Consider the following 26,232-nt stretch of genomic DNA (forward strand, 5'->3'; position numbering starts at 1 on the left):
GGATTACTACGGCTTAGAATCTTATTAATAATCTTATTAAGATACCTTTGAGTATTGGTATCTGTTAAAGAGTCAGTTTCTTTCTTTGAATTCTAGTTGGGTTAAGAGCAAAACATCTGCACAAATGCTTAGTCAAATGTGTTTCTGCTTTTAAGTGAAATTTTAATGTTCATAGACCGAGATCTTTAAAATTCGCCATTTGTAAAAAAGAAAAAAAAACAGAAATTTAATCAAAATGCCTACTCATTTTTATTTAGAAGACCAAAACTTTAAAAATAAAAATATTAATTTGGGTATCTAAAACTGAGTGAAAAGAAAAATATGATATGCTTGTTCAGATCCTGTTCCCATTTTTTTTGACTAGGTGTTAATTTTTATTAATTTTATTCTAATACATTTCTATAAAAAACTGGCACTTAACTATTATAGAAAGTGCAATATGATACACTGACATTTCCTTTGTTTATGGTGTTTCTTGCAATAAAATAAAATTTAGTCAAACGCATCTTTCTTTGAAAACTGCAGACTTCATACAATACTTAGAAAACCTTCAATACTCTACTATTTTTAAGTACACTCATTTTTTTTTTCCCCAGAAATTTTATGGAGTCTTTGCTTTTAATGGAGTCATTTTTATACATTTAAATTCTTGATCTAGCTTTTTATTTTGGTTTTAAAGAGTAATTTTAAGTACACTTGTGTTTCAAATTGTTACTCTGATGATCCATTAGCATGTATTGAATTATCCATATTTTTCTTTCTCCACTGATTTGAAGGGCTAACATTACCATATATTATGCTCCTCCTAGGTTCTTGGTCTACTTCTGGGCTCAACTTTACTCTAATTAAGAAATGCAAATTAAATAAGATACTACTTTTGACCTATTAATTTAGAAAGGGTCTGGTAATAACTGGTTTAGGTGAGGGTGTGGGGAAATAGGTACTACTGATAGGGATACAAATGGGAAGGGAAAGGAAATTTTCTTAAAAATAAATTGCTGGGTTATACAAACACACATACACAGATATATTCAAGTGTTCTTTTATGGCCTTTGTTAAAATTTTAGGTCTTTTATTTTCAGCTAGATCATGATTTTTCCTATTATGTTTATTCTTAAGGTATTTTATACTATTTGCTGTTCTAAATTGAATATTGTTTTCCATCACATTTTCCAATTGATTGTTGCTGATACAGGAATTTCTTATTTGATGAGATTGTCACCATTTAATCAAAAAAACTAAATAGGAAACCTTTTTAAAATGATACATATATTTTTAAAAACATGTTACTTGAGTTTTTAAAAATATAAAATGTATATTTATTAAAAACTGTATGTAGGGTCAAGTTTCTTTTTTGAGTAGAGTTCCAAGTTATTTTTCTTCTATAAACCCACACCAAAAAAGTGTGTTTATGATTTCCACTATGTGTAGAGGACATAAAGATATTTACAAAGCAATCTTAACTACAGAATTAATCTTTTCAGTTTCTTATGGCATTCCCTGTGAATCTTTAACAGAAGTATGTACACATCTAACTCAATGACATATTGTTAGCAACTTCCTTCTAAGTTATCCCAAAGCACTGAACTTGGTTTTCCTAAAAACAACCTTTTTGCCCTTGTATTTTATGACATGTATAAGCTGCAAACATAAATTTGGGAACAAATAAGCTTAACTTTTAATATGCATTAAACTTCATTACTGGGAACAAAAGAATTTGGGTGTATCAAATAGTAGCTTTCTAGACACAAGCATTTAGCTTTCTAGAAGCATGCTGAAAGAGCAATCCTTCCCTATCTCTACCCCTCAGGAATGGATAAAGTCAGTAAGTGATTACTGAAATAAAATGAAGACTCCCTGGATTTCTAATAATAAACACTGGTGGAAAAATGTTAAATTTATTATTCATAGAAAACCCTTGTTCTAATTATTTGAAAGAAGCACAAGTATTTCCTTCTGTATAAAACTTGGCACAGTGCTTTTCCAATTCCAACCATTTTTCTTTAATCACTAAAGATGAAGCTAAAAACGAAGCAAAGTTGCAGTATGATTTTAATCCAAAGAAAAATGGAAACCTCTAAAAGATTAAGTTAAATTTATATAATTTTAGAATTTAGTGTTTCAAACAATGTCTATATAGCATACACATCTAAAAGCAAAATTTTTGTTTGCTTAACAGGCACCTAATGAACCAAGGTTCCTATTTTATGTCAACAATTTAAAAAAAGATTGGAAGATATTTGTTATAGTGGGAAAACTTGACTACAAAACTAGAATTCTACTTTCAGCTCACTATGCATTTACTGAATTGCATTCTTTAATTTGACAAATGTACAAGGAATTGGGCTGGGTACCTAGTATCTTATATTCTCAATGTTATTTTTGGTACAACTCCAATTATGGCCATCAAAGCTTTTAAAGAGAGAATAAGGTTTTAATTAATTCCTCTCTGACAAATTTTACAGTGAAAGAACGTGGTATCCTATTTGTTTTTTGGAAAGGAAAGGTGTTTTAAAGAAGCGTGCTATAGAAATATAAAGGAAAGGCTTTTTAAAATGTTTAATCTTTATAGTATAACAAAATATTAACAAAAGTCTTCTTATGAGACTCCTGGCTTAAGCCAAGAATATTTCTTATACAACTTGGTTTCAAAATTAAAAATCCTTAAATGTAAAGAATGAAAAGTGACTCACTGATTTGTTATACCTAAGAGTGAAAAAAACCCAACCCAGCAGCTTAAGCATTCAGATTATTCAAAGAATCAGAATCAGATATAGAAGCAGGAAGGGACCTTTGAGCAGTCCAACTCCCTCATTTTATAGCCAAGCCAGAATCTTAGAAAGGTCATGTGATTATATATTAAGTGTCTCTGATCTACCTGTGCTCTTTACACAACACTTTCATACTTCCTTATTTTAAATAAAAAATTATAGATTTACATTTGTTGCCTATATACACAATTCTTTTACTGCATTCGTAAGGATCTGCACTAGCAACTAATAGTCTAGAGTCCTTCTAGTTTATCCAGAAATAATTTTCAAAATATTTCAGAAATTTCCAGATATTTCAGAGGAATAGCTGCAGGATCTTCCAATCCTTCATTTCTTTAGATTTGTGGCTTCTTACCTGTTTTTAGTCACATCCTATTTGACAATCACATCAGGCCATGGACTGAATCCTTGTGGGAATGCGTATGACAGGGACTTCAGAGATTTCAAGGTCCTCATGTAGAGATCCTCAGCACTATACTATCAAACTTGCCCCAACATTAAACCAAATTACCGCATATAATTGGACTATATTAATCTACCAACAAATAATATGTTTTCTCAGAACCACAATTTGACATTGGGTGCTTTTCTTGAATTGAGACCCAACAGGAAAAGGCATATGTCCTGCCAGTAGAAAACAATCTGTGGGGGCCACTGAATGGTTCACGTGTAAAGATTCACAATCTACTTCTGAGATAAAGGAAAGCTATCCCCTTGACACTCGGGAATGTTTTCCTTCATCAAATGAAAACTACATAATCCATTATGTTTTCCTTTTTTGCTTTGTGTCAAATGCAGCAGCTTCCCTTAGCCTAGATTTTTATAACATTATTTCACCCAATGCCCTTCACAACCTTCTCTTCCCCCCAGCACCTGGATTTTATTCTTTTATTAATGTGTTGTGAATTTGTATTTTAAGATTTTGTGTGTTCTTTTTTTGCTTTTTGGAAACATTTATGTGTTCAAAATAAGTAATTTTTAGAATAGTGAATATGACTCCTTAAAATAGTTTCTCTCACATTTAAAATGTTTCACTATTCCACAGACTTTCTTTTAAAACTTGTAAAATTAGCTATTATTTACATATAATAAAATGCTAAAATCTTAAATGTTTACTTTCATCCGTTTTGACAGTTTTAAAAGTATAATCTGCTTTAAATTCGTTTTGAATGCAAGAAGGTGTATAAATAAATAAATAATTAGTTGATTCATTCAAGTTGATCTGTGACAATTCTGGCAGGAGGAAATTGGAAGAGGGTAGGACCAGAAATAAGAAGACAAGATGTTACAACTATATAGATAATAGTAAACAGGTTTAGTCCAAAAGGGTGGCAGTGACAATAAAGAGGGGGCAAGGTAAAACTGATAAACTATCAAGGCTAAAATTAACCAGTATGAAAAAGAAGAAAAAGGAAGAATGGCTGAAGAGCCCAGTTTACACATTTGTTTAAAGTGGGTGTTCAATAAAGGTTTATTTATTCATTTGACAAATATCATTATGGGCCTATTTTAAATCAAACATGAAAAATCAGATTTCTTGCTGCTTCAAAGCCACAATTGTAGCAGAAATTTAGTCAAGAACTCAGAAGTTACCCAAATCCTAAAACTTCTAATGGTTAACTAATAGAATACTACCCTCTCTAAAACCGATAAAAATTACTTATACAACTAAATGATTTATACCATTACTGTAATGATTAATAAAACATCTACTTTATGGGCTAGATGGTTATTTACCTGGTTTCTTGATGCAAGTAAAATTTGAAAAGTAATGAGCTGCATAATGAGATTCACTAAATTTCAAATCTGTTACACATGTTATTTTACCCCCCTAAAAAAATCCCATATAAGGAATAAGTTGATTCACAGATTTAACTTTCAGAAGAGTACAAAGCTTGCATTAAAATAACAGTTTGGTCTGAGTCTATCGAACAAAAAAGGACCTATTAAATATACTCCATTCCTTCTATTTATTTAGGTCCCTTTGTAAGTAGCTACTCTTTATTTTTCAAATATTAACTTAAAATTTTTTCAAGGTATCTAACTTCACTTTGGTCCTAATTAGAAGTCAAATTAAATATCTCAAAAAAATCCAGCATTCAATGATCTTCCTTGTTGAAACAGCCCCTCTGCTATTGCTCTTCCTCAGTAGAAACAACTTTAACAAAATTCAAGTTTATTGATACGGTTTGTACACCAGCATACATGAGAGTATCTATTAAGAGTCAAGCATTGTGTAAGAGTTACAAATATAAACATATAACAATATACTGATAACAAAAAGCTTACTTCAATAGGGCTCTATCCCTTTTTAAGCACCAGTAACTCAAGCATGATAGAACTACAAATGAACAGTTAAGTAAGAAGTCAAGTGAATAACAACATTAATATATGGAAGAATAGTCCAATGCAGAATTTTAATTTTTCGTTTGAGAAAATGCCATATTCAAAATGAAAATAGAAATAAACAAGTCAGGGCATATAACTGCTGAGATTTCATTATTTAATGACTAAAGAGATTATCAATTTGAAAGTAGATCACTAAGAAACAATAACAAAAAAATGTTCTCCAATGAGAATTCAAGCTTATTAACTATTCCTCTTTTCATCACTCAAAGTTTCCTCCCAACTTCTAACATGATATACACTACCTTTTTTTCTATATCAATGAGATACAAAGAAATTCAGCCCATTAAAGTTTTAAGTTTACTGATTCTAAGTAATACTCATTTTTTGTCTTACTTGATGATAAATTTCCTAGTCAAAGCAATAAAAATAGATTACAATATAGGGGTGGTTATCAACAAATAAAAGTTGCGGAGCACAAGAGTGCAGCTCAAATTAAAAAGGCACAAAACCAGCATAAATTATTTTATTGCAACATATTGCATTTAAATTGGCTAAGTAATTTATAAAGAAAAATAAATTGCTCTTAAGTTCCCTATATTTCTTTAAGTGATACCAAAAGGAAGATTGCTCAGCCAAAATCGAACCAAACTAGAAAATAACAACAGTAAAATACAACTGGATCTAGCCTTTTCTGAAAAATAGTAATTTAAAATAAGAAAACCATGTTTGTGACCAGAGATTGTGATATTTTTAGTCCTTTAGGAGGAAATAACATCTACATTCAACTACCCCATCCCACATACTCTCTTCTTCCAATTTATCTGGGCTTTAAAAAAATGAGTAAACTTTAAATATAAATATAGGAGTTTTCAAACGAAGACAAATTTGAACCATGTTCCAATATATCGTTAACATCATACTAAGAGGGGTAAGTAGAGGCTGCGGGGAATGAATATAAAACTCCTTTGAAAAGATGCAGTTTCATTCTGTGTGTAAGTAAGATTAATGGCACACCAAACAAACAATTCTTGAATATATTCTTTAGTGGCAGGGGTAATTTAAAAATCGCAAGTTCCCTAACATATTAACTCAATTTTATAGGAAAGAGCAAGATGTTAGTAAATTGTTTATCAAAAACTAAAGAGATCCAGGATTGGAACTACTCACAGTCATAGCAATTAAAGTAAATTAAATCTTGAGGAGTAATTATGAAAAACAGAAGCCAAGAGTGGCTAAACTACCACCAGTCTTTCAACCAAATCCTTTTTATACCTGAAGATTAAATTTCTTTCAGTCACTAAACATTTTTTAATGTTATACTATCACTTTCAATTTAAATATACACTCATATACATTTTATTTCTTAAAAAAAGATCCCAAACACAAAACCAATTAAGAAAGAAGTAGGCTTAATACTGATTTGTTTTTTCTTTCTCAATTATAATTTACTACCAAAAGAAAGAAAAAAGAAAACTCCCTGAGAGGTGGCCATCATCCCAGAAGGCATTTCTGCATAAAAAATTAATGGCCAGACGTTTTTGCTAAACAGTGACCATTTGCAAGCCTTCTAGGTATATACCGGTACTCTCAGCAGACACATTATCACATTAAGGAACTGCAAACAAACCTGGCTGAAACCTTTCTTTGTCCAAGCCCAGCCTCTTTTCCTGTGATGTCACATTACAAATCCAGCTAGCAAGGCTTTCTTTTTTACTTCAGAGAAAGTCCATCACACGATACAGCTGGCAACAGAGGAAAAGACCTCTTTCAGCAAGAGCTAACATGCTCAGGAATTTACTTCGGAACTTTTAAAAGACTCCTGCTTTACCACCATCTGGGATCCACTGCTGGAATACCGAAAAGGAAAACTTCATTTAAAAGGATTAAGAAGTAAATAAGACCAACTGGAATGTTTAAGTCTCTGAAACTCTGCTTTGAAAAGCAAAATAAAATAGCCAACTTTCGCTTAAACATTTTGGAGCATGAAGAAACTTTAATTTTGGAGTATCATTTTGACTACTGAAATACAAGTTTACCGGACAAGTACATTTATTGTCTCGGGACACAGCGCTTCTTTAAAATTTATAATTCAATGGGTTGGCTTCACTGACTACGTTTTTCAAAGGTTGCTCTTGGTTAACTAAACCCTGGATTTTACAGATTTCCTCGAGACTAGAAAATGAGACTATTTTCCTGTTGAAGAATCAAGTGGAAACTTTATAGCAAAAGATTTCATGTTTCTTTTGGAGGTTCTGGAGAAAAAGGAAATATTGATAACACCACCCAAAGATCCAAAGAGTTTGCAAATACATTGGCGGTTTTAAAGTGGTCACAATCTGAATACCAAAACAGGCTGCTGCAAACCAAAGGACTTCAACATTGTAAGCTGGACCTGCCTTTACAATGGTAAGCCTTAACAGCTCCAACTGCTCCTACGATGATTCCTTTAAGTACACTCTGTATGGGTGCATGTTTAGCATGGTGTTTGTGCTTGGGTTAATATCCAACTGTGTTGCCATATACATTTTCCTCTGCACCCTCAAAATGCGAAATGAAACTACAACGTACATGATTAACTTGGCAATGTCAGACTTGCTTTTTGTTTTTACTTTACCCTTCAGGATTTTTTACTTTACAACACGGAATTGGCCATTTGGAGATTTACTTTGTAAAATTTCAGTGATGCTGTTTTACACCAACATGTACGGAAGCATTCTGTTCTTAACCTGCATTAGTGTAGATCGATTTCTGGCAATCGTCTATCCATTTAAGTCAAGGACTCTAAGAACTAAACGAAATGCAAAACTCGTTTGCTTTGTTGTCTGGTTAACCGTGATGGGAGGAAGTGCACCAGCAGTTTTTTTTCAGTCTACCCACTCTCAGGGTAACAGTACCTCAGAAGCCTGCTTTGAAAATTTTCCAGAAGACACATGGAAAACATATCTCTCACGGATTGTAATTTTTATTGAAATAGTGGGATTTTTTATTCCTCTAATTTTAAACGTAACTTGTTCTAGTATGGTGCTAAGAATTTTAAATAAACCTGTTACATTAAGTAGAAGCAAAATAAACAAAACTAAAATTTTAAAAATGATTTTTGTACATTTGGTCATATTCTGTTTCTGTTTTGTACCTTATAATATCAACCTTATTTTATATTCTCTTATGAGAACACAGACATTTGTTAATTGCTCAGCAGTAGCAGCAGTAAGGACCATGTACCCAATCACACTCTGCATTGCTGTTTCAAACTGTTGCTTTGACCCAATAGTTTACTACTTCACGTCAGAAACAATTCAGAATTCAATAAAAATGAAAAACTGGTCTAGGAGAAATGACTCCAGATTTTCTGAAGTTCAAGGCACAGAGAACTTTATTCAACATAACCTACAGACCTTAAAAACTAAGATGTTTGACAATGAGTCTACAATATAAGCTGCCTGAAATAAAAACCACTGGGACTTCAATGGGACAGAACCTCCAAGTTTCTTCAACTGTGAAAAGGTTTTTTCTTGGACAACTATTTCTCCACCTCTGAAAAAAATAAGCACGTGGACATTTTAAAGTTTTTAGTATTAAAAAAAGTAGTATTCAATGTGTTAAGTATTCAAATGTATTCTATTTGTGTATACACTCTATTTTATTTTTCTTAGCCATTTTGATTTGTACCTTACTCTTCATTAAAAAAAGGAATCCCTAAAAACGTTGTTCACAGTCTAAAGTGACTATGATTTAAATCATGTGACGACTATCTGTACTATCTTCGAAGTTCTTAGTAATTTTATACTAAATGATTTCCAATTAAAAGTTTTGTTTAGTATTTTTATTTGACATATATCTAATGTTTTTTCTGAATTGAAATTACTAATCATGTTTCTTAAGTTATAATAACATAAGTGAGACTGGAAAGTAATTTGAAAATAAGCGTTTTTGGAGTATTTTTCAAAAAAATAGCTAAAAATGAAGTCTTCTGTAGAATAATCAGTAACACTGAAGATCTTGAGCAGTTACACTTACAGACAATATTCAGGGTTTTGTCTTTGTACTCAAACATAAAAAGCAGCTGCTATCTAATTATATAATAGTATGCTTTAAAATTACTATTTTGACCCATTGTCTGGCTGTAATAGCACTCAATTTCACAATGATATATATACCACAAAAATTGAGAAGAAACTAACAAAAATTAAGAAGAAACTAACAAATTTTTTGTGATATATATATCACAAAAATTGAGAAGAAACTAAGTAAATGTTTAAAAAATAAAACACCACTAAAGGTACATTTTAAAGGTATATTTATTTCATAATAAATAACTTGTATTTTAAGTATTTTAGGTTAGAGAAACCCGATGGATAGTGAGATAGTACAATAAAATACAATACTTGGCACTGAGAAAGGGATCAATATAGGTATTACTTCCCTTCCATCATTTGAAAATTTAAAGCCAGATAACAAATAGCTGAGATATTATTCAAGTAGGCAAAATGTTACTGTATGCCAAAATAACTTATGAAGTAAGGACATAGTTCCTTGTATAAAAAGCAGCAAAACTACAGGGCCAAATAATTAAGTACAACTACGTTTTCATTTCACTAAATATAAAAAAGGTATCACTTTGAACTATAATTAGATATGCTGTACCAACTACACTGAAGCTTTCCTTTTCCAACATCTCTTTGTTTTCATTTAAGCAGTTCTCCAAAGTTAACTAAAAAAGAATATTTTTGAGAAAAAAGGCATGTAATTAAATTCAGCATTCAACCTATCTGATATTTACATCTTAATCTTTAAAGTCCTGAATATAACTTTGGACAAATACTCTTAAGATTTAAATTTAATTTTTGCTCTTCTCTGGGTTTAGGCTGCAATGATTTCAGAGGAATCATAGTTATTTGCCATTTCAATAAAATAACAGTAGGGGATTTTCTTTAGGGAGGCATGGTTTCCTTTAGATAAACCTAAAGCAAAATAAATCCTTAAAAAACAAACAAACAAACAAAAAACAACTAGTGAAGAAATTAAGCATTGTCTTTTATATTCCAAGAGAAGTATACAGGTATATGCTGTGCACATATTTTCTTTAATTGACCCTGTAGTACTTTTATTTGATATCATTCTTCGGAAAACAAATACATTTAGCACTCTAAACATATATTTTTGAGTTGAAAAGCAGGTAATGACTTACTGATATGGAGGAAAGGGGCAGAATGTTAACAGATTTCTCATAATTTTCCTCTACTTAAAGATTTGTGAGCAAGATCTCAAAGCATGGCTATTACTTTAAAATACAAGCAAGTAAGTCATCAGGTAGTTATAATTGCTGTACTCACTGGTGAAATTTTGTTGCTCTCTTGTCACAGGAAAATGAATCAAAAGCTTTGTGTAAGATTCTTCACAAAGAAATATGTAACAAGTACTAGTTTTCTCATTTAGAACTTCAAATCCTGGGTAAATCTTACACAGAATGAGTGAGTACTAAAGTTACTTTCCGTTCTTAGTGTTTCTTATATTAAGGTAAATTATGTATTCCTAGGATTTTTCTCTTTCCCCTTTACTCAGAAAACCTGTATTAATAGAACTCTGAAAATTTTACTTTTTGTTATCTTAAAGTGACAGTATCAAGTCATCTCTCCCAAAAAACTGTGCTGTTTTGAACATCTTTATAAAAGACTAGATGATTTAACTACTTAACTCCCTTCAAAGGAACAGAAGATGAGAAAATGTTTAAGGTGTGGAAAACAGCTTTCCAGCATCCGAATAACTAATTCTGAACTCAGAAATCATCTTTTCTGAGAAAATACCAACCAAGTAACTAATTTACCAAAAGAATGTATGAAAATATATGCACTGTACATAATATAGCCACATAAAATTTAAAGAAACTGATGATAGTATTTTATTAAGGTGTTTTGACTTTATATTCTGCATTCAAAATTCTAAAAGTAAATTTGAGATATAAATCCTAATGACAAACATTGGTATTTAAAGAAATCAGTCACTCAGTTGAGGAATAGAAAATAGAAAATGGAACATTAGCAAACTTCATCTCCCCAGCTGAGAAACAATTTATGAATGGTATGTAGCTAGCAACAGACTGAAGCAATAGCTTTTTGGTCCTACAAGTCTGGACCACTGATGAACTAGGTACCTGGTCTTTTGTCAATATAGTAAGTTACTACTGCCTAGCAGAATCTTTACTACCTCCCAACACCGAAACTATTTTAGTGCCTACATACCAATCCAACCCAATGACACAAATGAAGGAAGATATGACCTGGTGCTCTTAGTCATGAAAGAATTTTTACAGGGAAAATTTTATAAACAGTGCTTATTAGTAGATGAATCTTAAGAGAATCCAAAGGTAAACTGTTTTGAAAAATCTCTTTTCTGCTAGCCTATAAACCAAATTATCCATTTATAACATGACTTCTAAGAAAAAAAATACAAATTAAAAAAGACTAATGGATAAACTTAAGGACACAGAACATATTTAAATCAACCTGAGTATTAAATGATTAACAATATTATTTATCAAAATTTCCAGAGACCAACCTATACATAATCCTAAAATCACTAATTCTCAAATTTATATTTTATCTCTTCATCTTTTTGTCTGCTACCCATTTCTGTCAGTGAGTTTTATAAAAGTACAAAGAATATCATTTAAACAGGGCAAGAAACCAGGATAATAAAAGAATATGAAATTAACTCCAGGCAAACTTTTCTACCACACCTTTTCTTTCCTCCCTCTTTCATAAACACTTGCTTCAATCACTCCTTTTTATAGGATACAGAATTACCTCTTTCATCACTTTGTGTAATGGCAATGACAAAAACAGAATCCAAGAGACAGGCCCCAGAAGTAGAGATAATTCATGAATTTAACAATCAATTTCCAAACTCAAAACTTGCTTTACTCATATAGATTCAATCAAATAATTTTTTAAAAATAATCTACATTTAAGTAAACATTGAGAATGAAAATCAAATACATATTGTATACTTACAGCCACGTTACAGTTACTATCTGTAGGGTGAATGTCCTGAGTTCCATTACCTTCCTATCAAAATGGCTTCTGATAAATTCACTATTTAGAACTGAAAGAGCCTAGAATTCATGTGAAACAACGACTTCACCTTAGGTTAAGGAAACTGAAGAACTACCACATTTCCCCGAAAATAAGGCCGGGTCTTATATTAATTTTTGTTCCAAATGACACATTAGGGCTTATTTTCAGGGGATGTCTTATTTTTTCATGTACAATAATCTACATTTATTCATGTACAACAACCTACATTTATTCATTTATTCATGTACAAAAGTCTACATTTGTTCAAGTACAGTCATGCCATCTTCTGGAACATTGTCATAACTCTAAACCCCAAATTCCGGCTTGAATTTCTTGCGACTCCATTTCCTGTAGAACCACTGGCCCCAATCTCTCATGTCCAGCAATAGCGCTCTCCTTAAATGAGCCCTTCTTGTCCATGTAGCCTGCTCATAGTGCACTGGCAACACAGTTTTCAGTGATTGTATCCAACACAGTTGTCCAGTGATTGAATTCTTCACCCAAGTCACGACCTCTTGCAGGCTAGGCTTCACGAAGTTTCTACGCTGATTTCTCTCCATTCTATTTTCAATGTAGTCATTGATTTCCATGTGCAAATGGTCCTTGAATGGCTTGTTTATTGCAATATCAAGATCTGGAGATAGGCAGTCATTCCTGTGGGAATCATTATTTGATCTAGTCTTCTCCCTGCAAGGAAGTTCTTCTTGTCTTTAGTGGGGTTAGTGCTGGCTGAATCCCAGACTAGCAGACCTCTTTGGCCACCTCACAAAATGAGTGGCAGCATTAAATCAACCCACTTCCTTGTAACTGCTTGTGTGAACCAGGCTTTTTCGGTTTCAAGAACATAAACGCATGAAATACGTTCAACCTTATCTTTCTTGCCCTTAGTGATGATTAGAGGTGGGGCTTTCTTTCCATCCAGACGAATTGCCAAAATACAAGTAACATGTGCACGTTTTTAACCAGTGGAGGGAATGTAGTAGATTGACGAGACACCCATCTGATCAACTGTCTTTTGAGATCCTTGTCCCATAAACACTGCAGTTTCACTCACAGCAATCATGTAATCATGTTGAAGAGTTGGTATTTAGAAAAGTGGATGCCATCAACAAAGGACTTGAATGCAAGTGCACGTTTAATAACTTCATTATCTTCCAGCATGAACAGTGTTGTTGATCTCAGAGACAGTTCATATCACTGAAGGAAGCCATCCAGCCAGTGTTGTGATGCTTTGAATTCTTCTGGGGCTATTTCTAACTGTGCTGCCATTGCAAGGGCAAATGCTTGAATATCAGCCCTGTGCACAATCCATTTACAGATGATGTCTTCCAGTTCAGGAAATAATGGTTGCCGACCTGATCCACACTTGCGCTTCTTAGCATTTCCCTTACCCACCTGTTGACTGAGGTTATCATACTCTGCTGGCTATTTTCAGACCATTCGGAGATCCAACTTCTTCTCTTCGTAGAAAGCTGTAAGACTCTTGCCCAAGGAGTCCTCCATGAGTCCTTTCTTGTACTTGACGGAATAGTTCTTTCTTTTTGCACTCATCTTGCTGGGGGTCAAAATATTATTCCCTTTAAATCTACCATTAAATCAAGTGTTAATTGAAGACTTATGAGACAGGAGTGGCAACAAAAATGATTATAGTTAAGAATGATGGTCCACACAAAAACAACAAAAAATTGCAGATACCCAAATTCAGAAAACATTTCTTTATTTCACATGAGTGCATTAAATACGTCCGTTACAACACACGATGTATTGAATTGAAGATTCATATTAAACACAATCACGTCTGTTCATTACCAAGTGCACACATTATTTGTGCGTTGTGTCTGTATTCCGATTGATCATTCAGCAATAAGTCTCAAGTTCATCTGTTTACATCTCATCCAAAGGCGTGTTTACCTCTCATCCAAAGGCACCCACTTGGGTATTTACAAATACTTAATTATAATTTATATTACCATTTAAGTATTAATGTCAATATTATTTATATTTAATTATATATTAATATTATTTTATAATTCAATACGTCCGTCGTGTGTTGCAATGGATGTACTAAATATGTCTATCTGGCTGATTATCTTAACTGGGGCTCATTTTTGGGGTAGGGTTTGTATTATGAGCATCCTGAAAAATCATGCTCGGGCTTATTTTCCGGTTAGGTCTTATTTTCAGGGAAATGTGGTAAAAGGCCAAGTAACTTGCATAGGGTCATATAACAAGTTGAGGCAGAGCCAAGATCAGAACTTGATTTTTTTGACATGTCTGTTTTTTTCAGGTGGCACGGGAAGCAGTATATGCAAAGGCCCTGTGGGAGAGAACGTGGTATACTGAAAGGATTAAAACAAAGCCAACATGGCTGGAGATAGATGTAGGGGTGAGATCTTACATGTACTTATAGTCCATGGTAATGCCAAATTGAGATCTGAGGAACTATGTAAAGTCCTGAAGGATTTCAAGTAAAAGGAGAGACACGATCAGATTTAAAATTTCAAAATGTTCCCTCTGATTACAAGGTAGAGATGCATTTGTCTTCAACAAAAAGAGAAAAAGAATCACAATAAGATCTATATTAAATTTAAAGAGCTACTCTTATCCTTTATTTTGACTATGTCCTTTCTCTCTTATTAAAACTGACTTTCCTTTTGAAATGATGGTGATGATACACAGGGAGAATATTTTAATCTCATTATTTGGCACAATTAAGTCAGTAGCCCTTATGGAAAACTGGTACATCCATACACTGCTGGTGGGAATACAACATGATGCAATCCTTATGGCTGGGAAATTGGCAATAACTAATACACAGACACACACACACACACACTTTACCCTTAACCCAGCATTCTCACTTCTAGGTATTTACCCTAAAGACAGACTTTCAATAACATAAAAATAATACATATATAAAAAGTGCAGCAATATTTGAAATTGTAAAATACTGGAAACTAGCTAGATGTCCAAGCATATATAGAAGACTGGTTGAATAAACTGTAGTACATATACTCACACACACTGCAGTACTACGCAGCTATAATAAACAATGTGAAAAATCTCTATGAGCTGATACCTACAAAGTACTGTTAAATGAAAAAAAGCAAAGAATAAAAGAACACACATAGTATGCTACCTTTTGTGTAAGAAAAAGGCAAAATATAAAAACACACATACATTTGTTTATTTTTACCAAAAAACAAAACAAAACAAAACCCCCGAAAAACCCACACAGGAACAAACCAAAAAATAAGGAATGGGGTGGGGAATGGTATAAAAGGGGTATTGAAGATATTAACATTTAACTAAGTGTAAGACTTTGGCAAGCATGTTAATGTTTGTTGTACATCAGGACTAAGTATTTTAGGCCTGCAGGCTATACCATCCTATTGCAACTTTTCAACTCTGCATTGCAAAAGCAACCATAGACAATACATAAACGAAATGAGTGTGGCTGTGTTCAAATAAAACTTTACTAAAAAAAAACAGAGAGTTGGCCTGTGGGCTGTGTGCCACCTCCTGTCAAAAAACTAAAGCCAATAAGGATGGGAAATAAAAAAAATAAAAAATAAAACCCCCCACTAGTACATCTTTATTAATGCCTGGCACATAATAGTCTCAATAATTATCTGTTGAATGAATGAAACTTAAAGTTCTATTAAAAGATGGAAGAATTCTAGTTCAGGGCTTTGCTACCAAGTAGTATAACTTAGCTAAAGTCATTTAACCTTTCTACGTTGACTTCCTCATCTTTAACTAAGGGTTTAGGACTACATAATATGTAAGGTCCATGCTATGCTGCATATCTTACGTTTCTTGTTAGTTATAACTTTCATCCATTCTTTCCTTTTTGTAACCATTTTCCATGTAACCAGTTACCATGTTATATTGGGACTACTGCAATTACTCCCTCACTCAGTCCGCTTCCTACTTTCCTCCCTTCAAACCATCCAAGACAACTCAATTAGATTCACCTATTAAATCACCACTTTATACTGATTACATAATATCCAGTTTTAAAAGCTGTCAGATTCTCATTGCCTGAATGGAAAAGTCCCATTTCAAAGTTCAAAGTTCACCAGAATCTGGCCCTGACCTACACTTGGTTTCCTTTCTGTCTCCCAAACAAGATACCTCTACTCCAGGTTGGCCTAGTATTTGTCCAGTATTCACAACTCATTTTCTTGACTCTAGACATTTAAGCACATAACACACCACCCTCTCCCCATCCCAATCAATAAGGCTCACTCTGCCCCTCTTCTCTGATAAAATCCTATTCATCTTACAAGGCCCAGTTCAACTCCTAAGCAAAATCTTTGGTAATGCTTATTGTTTGTATCACTTATTTTGTATTTACTTATTTTGTATCACTTACTTTGTAATATTTACTGCCTTTATTAGTTATCTTTTAACATGGGCTATGTCTTATCTTCCTAACTAGACACGTCAAACTCCTTGAAGAAAGGCATTATATTTTGTATTTCTTTATATTCTGTATAGCACCTAACATATAGGATTGAAATACAGGGAGTAGAGTTTGGAAGGAAGGGGCTTAGAGTTAAGAACAAATTATATATTATTTGCCTGCCAGACTGAAGATCAACTTTTAATAACTAGTATCTATTTACTTATATAGTATCTACTCTGGGTATTTATCAATATAGTTCTAATAAATGTCCTATACCTACACGAAAAAATGAAAAACTAAAGATCGCCTTTTGTTTCACCAAAACTATGGTTCATTTAATTCTTCAAAAGCCCAAGGAAAAAAGGCAAATTTGCCTTTATCACTACTACTCTGATACAAGAATTTAATTCTTGCAGTTATTACCATAACTCTTTATTACTTATCAACCTTAAACTATTATCTGTTGATTCCACACCATTTAGATGAGGTTATATGCAGTTGAAAGAAACCACTTTGTTCTTGAAGACTTTCTTTATGGAACTATCTGACTTCTCTTTTGGAGCAATTATTTTCTAGGCCTGCTAAATTCTAGGATTTTCCCCATTTTTTTGCTCTGTGACAGTTTTACTCTTCCTTAGATCCCATGACATCTCCTTTCTTGGACTACTTTTTCATTTTGCTAAAGCACATTCTCTAGTAATTTTATTTTAAAAAGGATAGCCAGGAGATCAACCTTCTAAGTCCTTGCATGTCTGCAAATTCCTTCATTGTACCCTCATGTTTCACAGTGTAAGCCAGAAATAGAATTCTAGATGAAAACCGCGATGCTGATCTGGATCTTATTACCCTGTAAATAACTTACTTCTTCTCTCTGGATGCTTTTATAATTTTCTCATTATCTGTGGAATTCTGAATTTCCACCAAGATGTATCCATATTCATTCATCCTGTTTGGTACTACGGGTGCTTTCCATCTGAAGCCTCCTGGCTTTCATTAGCTTTGGAAATTTTTCTTCTGTTATTTTAAAAATTATTTTCTCTCCTCTATTTTCTCTTTCTTTTGGAGCGAACAGATAAATATTGAACTGTGGAGCCCCAAAATACCAAAATAAGGGCAATAAACCTAGCAGCACAGTAGTTAGTTGTATTTTCCTCTTAGGCAGAAATACCTTTTCTATTACTTTCTTTAAGTTTCTGGTGGAACTTTGGATTTACCTCAACTTCTATTCTGCTTCTCTTGCCGGCCCCAGTAGGAAGCTGCTGCCCTGTGTATCCGTGCACAAAAGTTGGGGTGGGGCCAGGCATGTATTTGCATAGCTTGTGCACTGCACAAAAGCACAGGGCTTCATTCAGCCTAAACTCTGCATGCCAAGCCTAGGGTGGCTGTATCCAGAGGGGCATCTCTAATTCATTAGTACAGAAAGAGACACATTTTCCTGATTCTTATTGGCTGGCATGGCTTTAGCTGGGGGACTAGCGCAGGTGTTTCATGGACCAGTTGTTCTCAAATTGTGGTTGTCAAAATGTAGGTGCCAGACTAGCAGTTATCAGCATCACTTAGAAACATGTTAGAAATATAAAATCTAGGACTCCAGCCCCAGACACTTTAGGGGTGGGCCCAGAGATCTGTAATCTATGTTTAAACAAGCCCTCCAGGTGACTTTGATGCATGCTAAAGTGGGAGAGCCAATGGCAGACAGCACTTGAGAGAACTCTCCTGATTACTGCCCCACTCTCTCTACCTGCTACTTTGGCCTTGGAGACGAAGATTCCCACTCCCACCAGGGCCCTTTCCTGTGCATATTCAGAGCTGTAATTTTCTCTACTTTGTTGTATCCATCAATACACTCCTCATTTACTTGTTATCCTCAAACCTGAACCAACCCCTCAACTTCCCTCCACAGTTTTTCCACTTCAGAGTCTCAGAACTGCTGGATTTCACCCCATGTGTTTGTTTATTTTTATTTTTTTATTTTTCTCTTTCCTGTCACTTCTCTAGGGCTTGGGGAAGAAAGGAGGTAAAGGTGTGTGGTCAGTTTGCTATTTTGAACCAGAAATATTCTCACTTTTAAAAGCAACTGCACAGTCTAAGTTATACACAAAAAAGTTATACTATGTAAACCTTTTTACTGACGTTAACAAAATAACATGTGTTGGCCAGGATGAAGAGCAAAGAGAACCCTTGTGCACTGTTGGTGGGATTGCACACTGGTGCAGCCTCTATGGAAAACAGTATGGAGATTCCGTTAAAAACTAAAAATAGTACATAATCCAGCAACTCCACCTCAGGGTATTTATCCAAAGAAAATGAAAACACTAATTTGAAAAGACATGCATCCCTATGTTCAATGCAGCATTATTTAAAACAGCCAAACTATGGAAGCAACCTAGGTGTCCATTGATAAATGAATGGATTAAGATGTGATACATACATACAATGCAATATTACACAGCAATAAAAAAAGAATGAAATCTTGCCACTTGTTATTATGCTAAGTGAAATAAGTAGGCAGAAAAAGACAAATACCGTATGGTTTCACTTTTATGTGGAATCTGAAAACACAAAACAATAACAGACTCATAGAAACAGAGACCAAAGGGATGGTTATCAGAGGGAAGGGGTGGAGGATGGGTGAAAAGGGGAATATAGTCAACAACACTGTGATAAGTTTACATGGTAACAGACGGTTACTAGAATCAGTGGGTGAACACACTGTAAAATATAAAAATGTTGAATCACTATATTGTATACCTGAAACTAATAAAACAAATGAGATTGTATATCAACACTACTTAAATTTTAAAAAAGGAAAAAAATAACGTACAAAGGGCTTTTTCATCAAAACAAAGCAAATCTTCAGATTACGAACAACATAACCTTCAAGTTAATTTTCTTTGAAAAAAAAACCCCTGATAAATTTCCAACTATTTAACCCATCGTTAATTTTTAACTCATATTTTAATGGGGCATAAAAACCTATGAATGACTTTATTACAGTTCTTTATTTTAAAATAAAGAACTTTAATTACATTAATGTAAAACATTCACACTGGACTAAAATTTAGGCTTTTCAGGGAAAAGGATTTTATGTATAGTACTTGATGAAGCAGAAGAAGCAGTTTATTTAAATAAAAACAAATATTATTTAAAATATAACACTAAAAATTACACCTTTTGGCCTACATGTCACATATAATTTTTGCCGATGGCCAAAATAACTGGTTTCAAACTGTTGGACAAAATTGCTATCCTTTGTGATGTGGTCCCATAAGACTTCTTTAGCCTGAAATACATGTAACTCAATATAATTAGCTACTTAAGAGAAGGAAAAAAAATATGGACATGTATTTAAAAAACAGAAAAGGACATGTATAAATAGTTTGTCTACCAGAGGTTATAGACCTTTTAGAAATAATTACAAAAGTTTGACATGTCATTTTTGCATTGTCATGGCAATTTTTACCCATCTTCATCCACCCAGGGTATTTATTCTTCATTTGAAACTGAACTGTAGAAATGTTTACTTTCAGAAGACCCTGTTGAACTATGTGAGTTAGATCCTGGTCTAAAAGTATATAGTGTTAAAAGTGTCCAATACACCTATTACAGAGATAATGCAAAAGATTGTATTTTCAAGAACAAGCTTATATTTTTAAGAATTTGGTATTGGATTAGGGAACCATATGTTCATTTTTTGTTTATGACTCAAGTATTAGTGACAGATAAGTCATTTTACTTCTCCACCTTTCTCATTTTAATGTGTAAAAGAAAAAACTGAAATGTCAAAACTTAAGTTATACAACTTGAGTTATAAAAACCAGCATTAATATGTAAATGAAAAAACTTTTAGACAGTTATATTATCTTAAAACATAGAAAGGGTTAAGTATAATGATGAGATATTAAAAAATAATAAATGCTTATTAATTTATTAATAAAGATAAAAATGACCAGATATTAAACTCCTAAAAGGACATGAACTTAAACAAAAGATAGCAAAACAGATTTATGTTAGTCTTTGAGGAATTCTTAAAGTGTGTAATCAAAATTTTAAAGAGAAATCATCTGTTATATTTACTAGAGGCTAGAAACACTGAAACTTATTAAGAATAGAAAAAGATTTTTTGAAAGACTCAGAAAAAATCAAGCTGTTTCCTATTCTATTCTGTATTTCCTTATCATGTTCTAAATCTAGCACTTACAGGAAAACACCAAAAATACCTTTGATATTTGGCTATTTCTGACAATAGTGGAAAATACTAAGAACCAATAAGTAAACTGATAAAACCACACATGTAAAGGTCACTAATGTACATTTTTAAACTAGGCTGTGACAATTCTGAGATTTAAAAACATGCCATAAGTATCTGGAAAAGATAAATGTCAAAAAGTTGGTTCTATTTTGTAATTAAAGGTAAATGAAGTTAGAAGATTTAATAACAATTGCCTTAAAATGGTTCTAAAATTTTACTAAAGTCACTAATTAAGAATACCCTCTTATTTTGCTGGAGAAATTCAGAAACTACATTAATTATAATAGATACCTCATAAGCTGCTTCTACTCGCTTCTTGCACACCCAGGTTCCAGAACCCTTCCTCACTACTACAGGTAAGGACTACAAGTTTAGAGATTGAAAATCTAAGACTATATTCAAGTCATTTCCTAACATCGTGACCTTGTAGCACACCCTCTGAACAAGAGTACAAGTGCTTCCACATACAGGTTAAGTACACAGGATATTTTCGAACTATTCTACAATTGCTATCCCCCTTCTGTTTGTACTTGAATAATGAACTAGCACTGCCCTGAGGGTAACTGCTGACATGATTCATAACTAAAGCAACATAACAAATTCCAGGTGCAGTGTAACAGTGAACACTGCCCACATTTAACAATGATGGAGTCTGGTAATTCCCTGAACTTTTTCCATTTTGAAAAGGCAATGGGGGAAGGGAGGCATCTCAGGAAACGAGAAAAGTTCTATATACTTATGGTAAATCAAGGTAAACAAATCCAATAGTGTTTAAGTGTATTCTCGATTCTCACTTCTTAAGAAATTTCTATACAGTAGAGGAAAGGGGATGAAGTTAAGGGAACTAAAAATTGGGATGTTTCTAAAATGTACCATTCTCAGAACTGTTCATTTATTCCTCACAACAACTCTGAAAGGTAACTATTAATATTATTATCAAACAAAGAAATCTGAGCTACAGAGACATCATAACCTGCACAGAACCACACCAAAACAAGTTGCATGACATCTCTGAACCTCAGCTTTCCTTATCTGTAAAACAGAGATAGTAATGTTTACTTCTATGAAGATTAAATGAGATGTGGTGACTCCAAAGCCCAGGCTCCTTCTGCTATAGTCAGCATGGTGACATAAAGACAAAGATACAAACACAGAGAAAACATGAACAAAGAAACTAATCACAATAGTGCATAATGCCCAACAGTGAACTAATAAACACAAGAGGCAGCGTAGAGGTTAAGAGCAGTCTCTGAAACCATATAGCCGGAGTTAAAATTCTGGCTCTGCCATCAACTTAGCTCTGTGGACAAGGAAAACTTTCTCAATTTCTTGATACCTCAGTTTCTTCATTTGTTAAATGGTGATAATGATAGCATCTATTTCACTGGGTTATGCGAAATAAATGAGTTAACACATCTCAGCACTTTTAACAGTACCTATAACAACAAACATGCAAAAATATTACCTACTATTTCTACACTAAGATATCATATGCATAATCAAGGGTCTTTTGACACAGGTCTGTACGATGACCAGGAAAGATTCCAAAGAAGTACACCAGTGATGAACTACTACAAACACTGCTTCCTAAAGCAAGTTTCTGCGAGCTACTTAAAGGACATTTCTGAGTTGTTGGATTTTTTTTTTTTTTTTAACATCCCTGAATTTCTCTGGTCCCTGTGTCAATTCATGAACAATGAGAATGTATAGTATGAATAATGGGGCAAAGGGAAGGGAGACGTGAACAGACAAGTCATGAATACTCCCTCCACAGCAACCTCGAGCAATTTCTCATGTGTCAGAGTATTCTAAAGATTAAAGAAAGAGGTAAATGCTTAGAGAACAGAATAAACTGCGTGATCAAACATGGTTCAAGACAAGAAGGCACTGCAGCAAAGGTCTCGACATGGAAAAGATTTTATGTTTCAAATAAACAGATTTGGATCAAGAAATTAAATTAACCTCACGTAAGTAATATAAGACTTGCATTAGTTTATAACAGTTAGCTCAGTTTCTTTGGGTTTGCTGTTTTTCAACATGAGGAAACACATAAAAAAACACTTAATGCTTCGTTAATCCTTAACAATTATGAAGAATAGCTATTTTATTAAACCGAGCTTATATTCTTAGATCTTTTTAAAGCAATCATCTATTCATTTCAGTGGATAATTACTTCTGTGAACTGTTACCATCCTTATTTTAATCGTTTGTGCTTTTTCTGCATATCTGTATTTTTAAATTCTCTCTAAATTAGCTCACTAGTAGAACGTAAGGTCACTACCAAAGATTTTACTTCTAAGATATTGCCTTCCTTTACTTTACTTTTTCAGCTTCCCATTTTTTATTCTTATAGAAGACTTTAGGCATACCCGGAATCTTTCATTAAAAACTGAGAGAAAACTCGGTTTTAACATTTCAGTCTATGAAAACAGACCTAGTTTTCCATTTCACCTCATTGTCATCCCTCCCTTCAATCTCCTTGAAGGATGATACAAATACCTAATTTCATCAACCCTAAATTATTATGGATTCTAAAAACACTTATATTATGTTAAAATCTCACTTCTGGGAGTTTCATGAATAAAATATATATGCACATTAGTGCTTCCTTTTAAAATAGTTTGCTCTTTTTTGTAAAGTCTTCTTTTAATCTTATCTTCCTGAGGAATACATTATACCAATAGTGACAGTGTACTGCAAAAAGGAGCTGGTTAACAAATGGTACCCTTTCCCCTTCCTACCGTATTAGTAATTAGCTCCTAGGCAAAACACTTACCTTGTTACTCAAGATAAAAATACATACATCATTTTTCACTTAGAATAAAATGAGCGTACTATTTTTATTGCTGCCTTTCATACTGTCCCATAAGCTTGACTACATGTTATAGTGGTAATAAAAAGTGAATGATTTAACAGAAATGTGGTACAATGAAAGGAGCACTTTACAGATATTCTTTCTCTTTTCTCATAGGCAAAACTAGAATTATGCCTATACCTTCCACTTTGCAGAGTTAGTGTAAAGCAACAACGGAGTACGTCATATGAAAGCCTTATAATTTAAGGGCTTTTACAGTCATCTAGAATCTGGCTATTCTACAGGGTGGCCCACAGGCTAGCAATATCAGAATCATCTGGGAGCTTGTTAGAAATGCTGACTCTCAAGCCCTGCCTTGGACCTACTTGATAAAAATCTGTATTTTAACAGGATCTCCAGGTGATTCCTACTGACATTTAAGTTTCAAAAGCACTATTAAAAAAATAATCCTTAACCTAAAAATAAGAAAAGAACTTTGTCAAGATAGTTGTGCCAAAAACCCAAAAGGACAAAGGACATTTACCATAGTGCATATTGATTTAATCTGCTTAAGAGAGCAACTTAGAACAAGTGTTGTGGACTAGCAAAACTTGAGAAACACTGAGAAATAATAACTCACGGGGAAAGAGACGAAAGGCAGAAAAAAACTAAAACACTAGGCACAGGGCACAATATTCTCCAGAGGCAAATGAGAGTCCAGCCCATAAATAATATATAATGTTTATAAAGATGTCCCTAGCTCAAAACGAAAAAAGTACAATTAAACATCCTCTGTTAAAGAAGATAAGAAAGAACATATTGTTTCAAGAGGATTTCCTTAAAAGAAAACCCACTTTTAAAAAAATCAGTGCATAGAATTATCTGCTACATTAACTTTTGATCAATAACTCATTTACCAATAGAGCTGGCCTCCCATTTTTAATAAGGATAAAAACTCTAACTTTTAAGGCTAAGTTAGTCTTAAATTAGTATGATCTACTATTGCCAATACTAGGCCATAATTTTCCCCCAATATGCCTCATTCCAGACTTTACTAATTCTGTGTCTTTCCACATTTCCACCCACATCTGTGCAAGTTCTTTCCCATCCATATGTGATCACTCCCTCCACTGACCTCCACGGCTTTTCTTATTTCAGAGTGTATCACTGTCATGCAGGATCTCTGGTCCCGCTCCCCACATAAGAACGCAGGATATGGTGAGGCCAAAAAGGAACACCCATGGAGCCATAGATAGGGGAGTCATACCATTATATTCTCGATGGTGGCTGGTTGAAACACAAAAGCAAACCTCTGCCAGTACCCCAACGAGGGGTCTTTCTGAACCCCCGTCTCGCTGGAGGCCGGGCGAGACACAGGAATTAGGATCAACACGATGAGCAATGTAATCTGCTTGCTAGGCACTTGCTAACCGCAATCCGCAGTCCGCTTCTCTGCCAACCAAACAACCCCCTAGTGTAGCCACGGCAGTTATATTAGTGGCTAATGGCTAACCAGTAACAGTTGATGGCCACCCAGCCACAGTGGATGGCCATCTAATAACCGAGCCAGCACCTTTCACGTGAGGCCCAGAGCCTGGAAACTGCTCTCTGGGACTCTGTCCCTACAATCACAGTGATTTACTTTTCACTTGAAGGAGGTTCCACGCTCCTTCAAGGCTAGGGGCTATTTCCGACATCATTATGTACCTCACAGGGGCAAGTACAATTCCTTTAACATATTTGATGTATAGAATATCAGGTATGTCCAAGGAAAATTGGGAAGAACTGAGCTAAAGGAGAAGAGAGAAATGAGACCTCTGTGTTACCTTTTTTAAAAGAATTTTTCTCCAGTATTTTATAAATCATGACGCAACCCAAAACAATATGGATCCACATTCAGTAGTGGTAAATAATTCTTAACATTCAAATGCTTTGTAGAAACATAAAACACTTGAGCTAAAAAGATCTAAGTGTTTTTTGGTCTATCTCAATTTACAAAGCAAGAAATTAAGACACAAAGACATTAACTTGTACAGGGAAGAGTTAGACCTAATGCCAGGTCTTCTGATTCCATGTCCCGTCTTAGGCCATGCTATCTCTCAGCGGATAAAGGTGGTTTAGCCCAGAGATGAATGAACTCTCTGGCTATAGCAAGTGTTTGAGGAATAGTGGAAGTAAAACTGGAAAGGTAAGGCAGGGACAGATTATCACAACTAGAATAGAGAGGCTCAATTTCTGAATGGAAATGGGGAGCTACTGCAGGTTCTTGAACAGGGGCATAGCAAGAAGAAGCATTTAGGAAGATTAACTTGGCACCAAAGTATAAAATGGAGAATAGTACAAAGCTGGTAGACCAAACAGGAGCTTGTAACAGCAGGTTAAATGGAAGAAGGTGATGATATGATCTAGGGAAATGCAAATGAAAAGACATTTTAAAATAATAATAAAATAAATCTAAGAGACATGTTAAAGTTTTGTTTTGTTTGTTTTGTTTTAAATTACAAGACTCTGTACCTAACTATAGTAATCAGTATTCAAGCCTGGGTTACTTGAAAAATAATGTAAAAATTTAGATATTGGGA

The 26,232-nt window shown here is 33.8% G+C and overlaps 2 protein-coding genes across 4 annotated transcripts in view; one reads left to right on the forward strand and one right to left on the reverse strand.

Annotated features, from left to right (window-relative positions):
• Positions 1-26,232, reverse strand: part of RB1 (RB transcriptional corepressor 1) — a 162,568-nt gene that overhangs the window by 33,627 nt on the left and 102,709 nt on the right. The gene's annotated exons all lie outside the window — the stretch shown is intronic.
• LPAR6 (lysophosphatidic acid receptor 6) lies at positions 6,547-8,951 on the forward strand. Its single transcript, XM_019748052.2, has one exon. It carries the CDS (start codon positions 7,524-7,526, stop codon positions 8,553-8,555), a length of 1,032 nt encoding a protein of 343 aa, XP_019603611.1. The 5' UTR covers positions 6,547-7,523; the 3' UTR covers positions 8,556-8,951.

This window comes from Rhinolophus sinicus, linkage group LG04 (genome assembly GCF_036562045.2).
Source record: "Rhinolophus sinicus isolate RSC01 linkage group LG04, ASM3656204v1, whole genome shotgun sequence".
In the NCBI taxonomy this organism is placed as follows: domain Eukaryota; kingdom Metazoa; phylum Chordata; class Mammalia; order Chiroptera; family Rhinolophidae; genus Rhinolophus; species Rhinolophus sinicus.

Bases quoted from the DNA above. Each gene is read 5' to 3' on its own strand.
- LPAR6 (XM_019748052.2), top strand. From the start codon at position 7,524: ATGGTAAGCCTTAACAGCTCCAACTGCTCCTACGATGATTCCTTTAAG.